Source organism: Centropristis striata, chromosome 15 (genome assembly GCF_030273125.1).
Source record: "Centropristis striata isolate RG_2023a ecotype Rhode Island chromosome 15, C.striata_1.0, whole genome shotgun sequence".
In the NCBI taxonomy this organism is placed as follows: Eukaryota; Metazoa; Chordata; class Actinopteri; order Perciformes; family Serranidae; genus Centropristis; species Centropristis striata.
Window position 1 is genome coordinate 14656981 of NC_081531.1, and position 8634 is coordinate 14665614.

The window sequence follows — 8634 nt, forward strand, 5'->3', positions numbered from 1 at the left end:
GGAATCAGATTTTCTGTTAGTATGAGTAAGAAAGCTATATAAGAAAATATAAGAAAAAATATATATTTTCTTCCGAAGTAGCTTAAAATAGACAAATATTTTAAATATCTTCTGATGTTAGAATCACGTTTTATTACAGCCTCCAGGTGGCTTGCTTTTTAATTTATAGGGTCAGTTCACCCAAATGACCAAAACACCCTATCATTTAACTCTTACTAGTATAGTTTTTAACGTGTGATGGTTATTCTTGAATATCATAGAAATATATATATACACGGTTTCATGTGTGGCGCTCAAAGAATTAAAAAAATACATGAATACAATCAACAATTACTACTTGATTGACAGTTTTTTTCATCACACTGGTTTAAGTTGCATCCTGGACCATGATTGACTTCTAGATGAGCTGAGATATCAGGATTTAAGGAGAGCACAGATGAATGTGAAAACAGCCCTTTACTGTCAAATTGCACAAACATCTTTCTGCACAGTGAAGCTCAAACATCAAGTGAAGGAACAAGAAGGAAAAATATGTTTCTGAGTGGAACAGGACTAAATTGAAGCTGCAGAAGGCAAATATAACAAACAGCCACAGCAGAGATCCACTTTAGACATTATTGAAATGGGACAAAAAGAACTGAACTCAAAGCATTTATTTTTCAATAAAAAGATGTTATTAAAACTGCATGCAAATTGTGTGATTCCTGGACCGGATGATTTATTGGCAGAGGGGGCGTTGAGGTAAAAGAGACACCATCACAATCAGTGTTTTTTTCTTTGGGTTCTTTCATTCGGTGGGAGCAGCCAGCACAGTGTCCAGGGTGCTCTGAGCCTCTTTGATCTGCTGCTGCAGTCTCTGCTTCATGGCCTCGTTCTGGGCCTTCTTCAGCATGTCCTGCATGTCTCTGATGGCTGCCCGGTAGCCCGGGGCGTTGTGAAACACTCTGATGGCTTTATCGCCACTGCACACCAAGAACCGTCCGTTAATGTCAAATCTAAGGTCGTTGATGTCCTCGCTGTGGACGCCGTGCATCTCCTCCTCCAGCTGGCCGCTGGCAGCGTTGTACATCGCCACGTTAGAGCCGTCACTGATGGCCACCACGCGGCCGTCTGGAGACAAAGCCACCCGGCTACCTTCAGATGACGCACAGGGGACCGTCTTCAGCAGGTAGGGGTCCTGCTGCTTTTTGTACTCCACATCTGTGTTCCACAGCTTCCACGTACCGTCTTTGGACACGGTCACCATTCTGATAAATAAAAGGAAAGAAAACATCAGTTACACATTGCATTAAAAACAAAAGAAGTTCAGATAGAGATTCTTATTTACACTCAGCCTACCAGCACATCTGAAGCTTACTAAAGGCGTTCTTCTCATAACTATAGACAACAGTCGTGTTTCCATTTAAGTCAAATCAAATTCTGAAGCAAAATTTTTTAATGTTGCATTAAAGAAAATGAGATTTAGAGATGTTTCCATCAACTGGTTTACAGTGAATAAACAAAGCTGCATACATGTACTTTCGTCAGAAGACGGCAGTGTAATGTATTGCTGTAGGCTAATCTGTCAGTAAAGAGAAGAAGAAGAGTTTATGCAAGAAAGAAACCGGTAGATTGCTAATAGGACAACTTTGGCCTCCCATGAGAGAAAATATGTCTTCAGGAATTAGATTCAACCGACAACTTATAATTGATCTTTCGTGTCTGCTCGTCCTGACCGGCAGAGCAGAAGCAGCTGATAAGTCGTGTTAAATGTTCGCTAGGCCAGAACTTATTCGTAAAAAGCGTTTCCATCTCCAGTTTAGTGCATCAACCATTTTTCGAAAAAAGACCAAAAAACAACTCAAGTGAGCGTTTAAAACTTTTATGCACATTTTCAACAGTTTCATTGAATTTGGTGTTTCCATCAAGCTTTTCTCATGCAAATTATCAAAATGTGCATAGAAATTTGTTGATGGAAACACACCTAGTGTCTCTGTGGCTTTGTACTGTAATTAGAAAAGCTGTTGATACCTGTGAGAATCATTGGAGAAGGCAAATGCGTGAACTCCTGCAGAGTGGCCCTTCAGGTCAAAAGCTCGCGCCACCTCTTTGAACTCTCCTCCCTTCCCAAAGCAAACCTCCCACACCTTCACGTCAGGAGTGAAGCCACATGACGCTACAAACCTGAGAGCACAAAGACGGACACAACACACACAATTATATCTCCACTTTAGTCAGAAGTGCGAATGTAAGTAACATAAAGTTAAACAAAAATGTAAATATAGCAAAGAAGTCTTGAGTACCTTCTATGGCAAATGTACATTGAGTAAAACTTGATGATCATCACAGAATTCAAACATGAAAATGGTTCCACTTTTCAGGCTTAATGATGGGCTCATTTGATCAGGTGATGACTTTAGGAGATCTAATTCAATTTCTACTGGATACAGCGCCTTAAAAAGTATCACTGTTGAGATTTTTTTCAGTGTTTCACATTTGTGTTCACATTTAAATAGTCAAATAAGCCAGTTTTAATCTACTTTGATTCAGTGTTGTAAGACAATAAAACATAAATGGGTGAAAATGTTTTCTCTCTTCTCTGAGATCACTATTTGTTCTTTCAAGTGGAAGATTTGCAGTGATGGCGGGTTGGACTGACCTGCCACATGGGGAGACGGCAGCATAAGAATTGGTTATCTGGTTAGTGTTGATGGAGGCCAGTACCTCTCCTTTCAGGTCCCAGATGTGGATGCTGGTGTCAGTGGAGGCGCTCATGATGAACTTGCCTGCAGAGAGGAAACAGAGAATCTTTGAGACTGATGACAAACTAGAAAACCTGGAAAGGATACTGAAAAGATCTTTCCTCAGTTTTTTTCTGCTCATTTGAAGCCATAGTCACCTTGAGACTTTGGCAAAGAGGATCTCAGTCAGAAACATCTTGTTTCTCTTGTCTCCGACAGCTTTAATCACACAGTTAAACATGTCTGGCTGTCTTTCAACAAACCATGTGTCATAATTGCATTTATCAGAAAAAATAGCCAAATCTAAGCTTAAAATAGAGATATTTAATCAAAATGAATTTACTCTACAGGTTTTGCCAAAAATAAATGGTTCAGTCTAAACAGATCGTATAAAAAAAAACATGACATTCTGCACTTCATGAGAAGCCATGAATGACTCAGCTGAGACGGACAGTCATGTGAAGAAAAAACTGATTTGGACTGAGGCTATTTACACAGAGCAGAGAGGAGAGGTTGAGATTGTAAAAGTAAATAGTTCAACATGTATAGCACGTGGATCACACCTTTTCCCCCCCTAATTAGTAACACCTTTTTTCCCCAAATTATCAAAGAAATTAAACTTGTGTTTATTTTTTCTTTTTAATAGGTTATGCGATTATAACTGTATTATACTGCTCATAAGACATTTTTGATTTCTTCTGACTTCCAGCTATGATTGTGCTGTTTCCAGAGAGGTTCAGGACATTAACAAAAAAACAACACCCTTAAACTTAAAATCTTCTTGTGTGTACCTGTCTCTGCAATGCCAATGTTGAGGATGGTGGCCTTGTGTTTCTGTGGGAAGTCCTCAGGAGCGGCTTTGAACGTCATGGTACCATCCTCCTTTTTGATCATTTTAAAGATTCGGATGGTATCTCCATTGGCCAACCAGGTGATGAACGCCCTGCAATGAGAAAAGGTGAGAGGCAATGAAGGAAGTGATTGAATTATTGTGTGTCTGTATTCCAAAAATTACCTCATGATGATAGAGGGACATTTCTTATTGACTAAAAAAGTTTTTTTTTCCGCATATTGAAACATAGACTGCATTTGAAAGTTACTAGCCCACAAACAACATCTTGCTTAACAGAATAATCTGTCAAGAGTTTGTTAGAATTAACCTGCTATAAAAGAACAAGAAGATAAAGATTCCTTTGTGTCAGTGAGGATCTGCACAAGCAGCAAAAAGCAAGAAGTTGAGACCTGGAGTCTGGGCTGAAGCGGACTAGCGTGGCGTGATCCAGCTCCACATTGGCCCTCAGACACTTGTGTTCCCGATCCAAGAAGTCTTTGGTGCTCCAGATCCGGACTGTGCGGTCGTCGGCGCATGACGCCAGGTACTTCCCGTTACTGCTGAAATCCAGGCATGTCACGTTTGCACTGTGGGCCTGAAAAGTACACGGACATAGATACACAAATGATTTAAAGACTTGCTTTTGAGAGGGAGCTTAAAGCGGGGCATCATTTGTTCCTGTTGAATATGTAAATCTTTTAAAAACACTTTGGAGAGAGCAGAGATAACAGCTTCAGCTCCCTCAACATACATTAAAACAGGGCTCTCTGGCAGCAAGGTTAAGGTTAATATATCCTAAATATAGCACCTAAACTGATATTGATAATGATTTTTAAGGTGGCCAAAAAACATACTATGGATAAAAATCATAAAACCCACTTTAAAAAAAATCCAAACTGTCCCTTTCATGTTGTTATTTGGGCAAAATGTTGATTCAACCTTATGATCTTAGATGTCTGTCTGTCTGTCTGTCTGTCTGTGTGTTTTACAGTATCATTGTGATCTCCAGTTTACCTTCAGTGAGGATGCCAACAACCGATGACTAAAAGTGTGCTGTGAAGCTTTTTCTTTACGGCTGCGCTGCTTCTCCTGTTTCGGTTTCTTCGATGCAGCACCCTTCACAGCACTGCCTTCAGCTGAGAGACAAAAAAACAAAACATTTAAATTTTAACGACAACTGACTAAAATCTCAAGGATTCTCTTGATTGTAGATCTCTGACACACAGTAAGTGATGAACATAGTGATGACATGGGTTGTTGCAGCTTGTAGCATCTGGCAACAAACAACACACCTTTGAAGTAGTAAATACAATGCTATCAGACTCAGAAAAAGGTTATTTTTTGTGCACACTTGTTCTTTAAAATACTTTATGCATTATTTGCTAAATTAACTGTGCTGATGTTACAGAAACAGTTTGAGATGTGTATATATAGTATTTTTTGTTGTTCATCGTTGCTATATAAATTATATATGATATATTTTCTTTTCACCCACTTGTATTTGCATAGTAGTGCCATTTGTATTGTAAAGTCTGAAGAAGAGCTTTGCTTTAATAATAAATACTAAATAAAATAAAAGCAACACATTGCCAGTTCCTTCCAGCTTGTTATGGCTGCTCCAGTTTAAATCTGCACACATTTTAATGCCATGCCTCCAGTTTCTTTTACCAGTGACTGCTGATTTCCTCTATTCTCATTCAACAGTTACTAAGAGGGATCGTTGTTTCTTTCTGTCCTTTCAGTTGTCAGTCTGATTGAATCAATATTTTGTTCTCTACCTACAAAACAAACCTTTTATAAACGAGAACATCCGTATGAAAAGAGGACTTGTTATATGACGTCACACTGTTAAAATAATCGCCCAAGTCATTTTTTTGTTAAAAATGTTTTTTTTTGCCTAAATCATCTCCTCATGACGCCAGCCACCTATGGTAAAATCGCCTACATCCTCAGTTGATCAGATCATGTGATTTTACCCCTTTAAGATAATGCGGATTTATTATGCCTAAGTCAAACTAACATGTGACTTAGGCAATTTTTTGAACATGTCTTTGTGACTCAAGCAAGATATGGTAACACTTTATTTTGAAGGTGTCTACATAAGAGTGACATGAGCGTGTCATAAACATGACATGGGATGTGTCATGAACATTAATGACACTTTGAAGTAACATTAATGCTCATAATACTTGTCATGTCATGTTTCTGACAGGCTTGTGTGACTTATGTAGACATCTTCAACATAAATTGTTACCATATCTTGCTTAAGTCACAAAGGCATGTTCAAAAAAATTGCCTAAGTCATGTATTTCTCTTAAGTTACATACTTTACACACAGTGTTATTACTATGCCAATAACCACCCTTTGTTACATCTTTTTTTAGTGAAATGATCAATAAATGTCATATGTTACACTTTTGGTGAAGTTTTTTGTGTTTCCTGCAAAACTTGAAAAAATTAGTTAGGCGATTATTTTAACAGGGTGACGATAATTAAAAGTCAGACTAGAAATAAAGCAGTCATCCCATTGGTCCATCAGTATAGCCTTCGCAGATTGGCTAACGACGGGTGACAGTCGCTGAAAGTTGCTTTAGTTTCTTTTACCCGTTTCCTAAGTGTGAATTTTTGCGTGAATAGGCAGGCTCCTCTCGTGCTCCCCCTCGTTGAAAGGATAAATTAACGAATGAAGTGGCGTGGGTCAAAGGCCACAGAGAGACAGAGACGGAGTTGGTGACTCACCGCTCCGGCTCGAGTTACGTTAGCTAACAGTGTGGCGCTTACCGGCAAACTCCGCCGCCGCTTGCTGTATTTCCTCTCTTATTTCTTCTTTCCGTCTGCCCACCGCTAATGCGACCAGAATGACCAGTGCACCCAGTAACAAAGTCAATGCGAACAGCGCGGCTACCTCCATGTCTAAAGTTTTGTGCCACGTACTTTGCACTGCTAACGTTCACTTTGCATCCACTCGCTACTGATGGCACTGCGCATGCGTCCAATCCTTCTTCTTCGTTGACTTCACTGTACAGCGGTAAACCGAGATAACCGCCGCTACCGCCACCCAATAGACAGGCTGTAGTCCTGCATGGACAGAAAAAATAAACTAAACATTACAGGTGCATCTCAATACATCAGATCAGGGATGGGCAGCTTAAATGCTGAAGGGGGCCACAATTTTTCATCGACTATATATGTGTATATACATCGACTATATATATTTTTCATCGACCATATACTTAACCAGATATGATGAAACTGCAATTTTAAATATGTTTACAGTGCAGTAACTTAACATATTTCATGGTCAAATGCATGTTTAACAGTATAAATATGAATACAAGAAGTTTGAAGCAAATTAAAAAATAACCACTTACTGTGGTTTCTTTTTTTCAGTGCAAGAACAGCAGACCAACATTAATTGCAATAAGTAATTTTGTGCATTTTTATACTGAACTTTTAAGATTTCACGCTCAAATGTATGTAGTTGTACTGAGGGCCACTTCAAGTGAAGGTGCGGGCCGTATGCGGCCCCCAGGCCTCCAGTTGCCCATTCCTGCATTAGATTATCATTGAAAGTCAATTTCCCGTAGCTCAAGTCAAATAGCCCCAACCAAGTATTGAGTGCATATAGATGGACATACTTTTCAGAGGCCAACATTTCAATATTAAACATACTTTTTAAAATTGGTCTTTTGTAATATTCAAATTTTTTGAGACACTGAATTTTAGGTCTTAAATTAAATATAAGCCATAATCATTATAATTAGAAGAAATTAAATAAATTAAGACATAAAATGTTTCATTCTGTGTGTAATGGATCTGTATAATGTGTTATTTCCACTTTTTTAATTGATTTACTGACATAAATACACTTTTCTATGATATTCTAATTTATTGAGATGCACCTGTATGCCTGATGAGCAGTTTTGGAAGTATTAAAGTACTAAAACTACACTGTGAAAATCCTCACTACAAGTAAAGGTCCTGCATTCAACATCCTACTCAAGTAAAGAGTATACAGGGGTTTATACAGGAGCAAAATTAGATACAATTATAGAGGAGACAGTAACTCCAATAAATCAGCCAGTCAGATGGGATAATTCAGGAGGAAATTGAGTCAGTGCTGGACTCAAACCAGACAACGGTGAGCAATTAATTCCGTTTCTTTTTCATATTTAACAGGAAGCACAAAGCAAGTTGCTTTGACTCAAAAGCATAGTTTGCTGAACACAACTTATAGAATATTGTGTGTACTCTGCAGAAAGTACATTACCTCACCTCATATTTACTGCTTGAAGCACACTCTAAAAGGTGTATAAATTGTGTTCTCATACATTTCTTTGTGTAAAAAAGAAGTCAGTGAAAAACCCAGTCTTTGTAGACATATCGTTTTTCTTTATGGCTGTCTAGCTCGGCAGTTCCCAAATGGTGGGGATTTTGTGACAAAGTTATCAATGCAGAATACAACTATACAACAACTTTTTTTAATTTACTATATTAGTACTTTGTGTACACTCATTTCCCAATACAGAGGCAAATGATATGCTACCCTCACAATTTAAAGATAAATAGGCATTCACAGAGTGATAAGACTGATAATGTGTGTTATAGAGGCTATTTTACATGGTTATGAATACAGGTGTGCTTTGAGATTTTGGTTTGCACTTTGGTGTGCCTTGGGCACAAAAGTTTGAAAACCAGTGGTTTAGCTTCTCTCTTTAGTCTTTTTTTAAATCTCCGTTAGAATTTGTTTGTGTATGTGGTCATTTTGCATCTATAATCTTTTTTAAAGTGACTTTTCAAGTATTAGTGGTCATTTTGGATTTCTTTCTTTACTCGTTTGACTGTCCCTCTAAATATATTATAAAGCATTTCAAACAGACACTCGGACCCAGTCGTGGACACCCTGGGCCACCCATCCATCCATGAGTATAAAACAGTGCTTACAAGTAAAAGTATGTTGGTCTTTTGTATGTTAACTACAAGAACTGCATAATATTGGTATTCAGTATACAGTATACAGTTGGGACACAGATAAACTCAAGTGATCATAACAGTGATTTAAATGGCCTGGTCACATGATCT

The 8634-nt window shown here is 38.3% G+C and overlaps 1 protein-coding gene across 1 annotated transcript; it reads right to left on the reverse strand.

Annotated features, from left to right (window-relative positions):
• Window positions 1–441: 441 nt before the first annotated feature.
• Window positions 442–6548, reverse strand: tbl2 (transducin beta like 2). The gene is made up of 7 exons (XM_059351696.1): window positions 6334–6548; window positions 4567–4688; window positions 3963–4147; window positions 3512–3663; window positions 2639–2765; window positions 2011–2163; window positions 442–1247 (listed from the first exon to the last, which is right to left on the reverse strand). Exons 1-7 carry the CDS (start codon window positions 6461–6463, stop codon window positions 788–790), a joined length of 1329 nt encoding a protein of 442 aa, XP_059207679.1. The 5' UTR covers window positions 6464–6548; the 3' UTR covers window positions 442–787.
• Between the last annotated feature and the right edge of the window lie 2086 nt (window positions 6549–8634).

What these genes read in the sequence shown, in the direction of transcription:
- tbl2 (XM_059351696.1), bottom strand. Translation starts at nt 6,463, where the DNA reads ATGGAGGTAGCCGCGCTGTTCGCATTGACTTTGTTACTGGGTGCACTG. An exon ending in TGTTGGCATCCTCACTGAAG is followed by an intron (nt 4,148 to 4,566) that starts GTAAACTGGAGA and finishes TGTACTTTTCAG; the next exon opens with GCCCACAGTGCAAACGTGAC. An exon ending in GCCGTCTCCCCATGTGGCAG is followed by an intron (nt 2,164 to 2,638) that starts GTCAGTCCAACC and finishes TTGTGCTCTCAG; the next exon opens with GTTTGTAGCGTCATGTGGCT.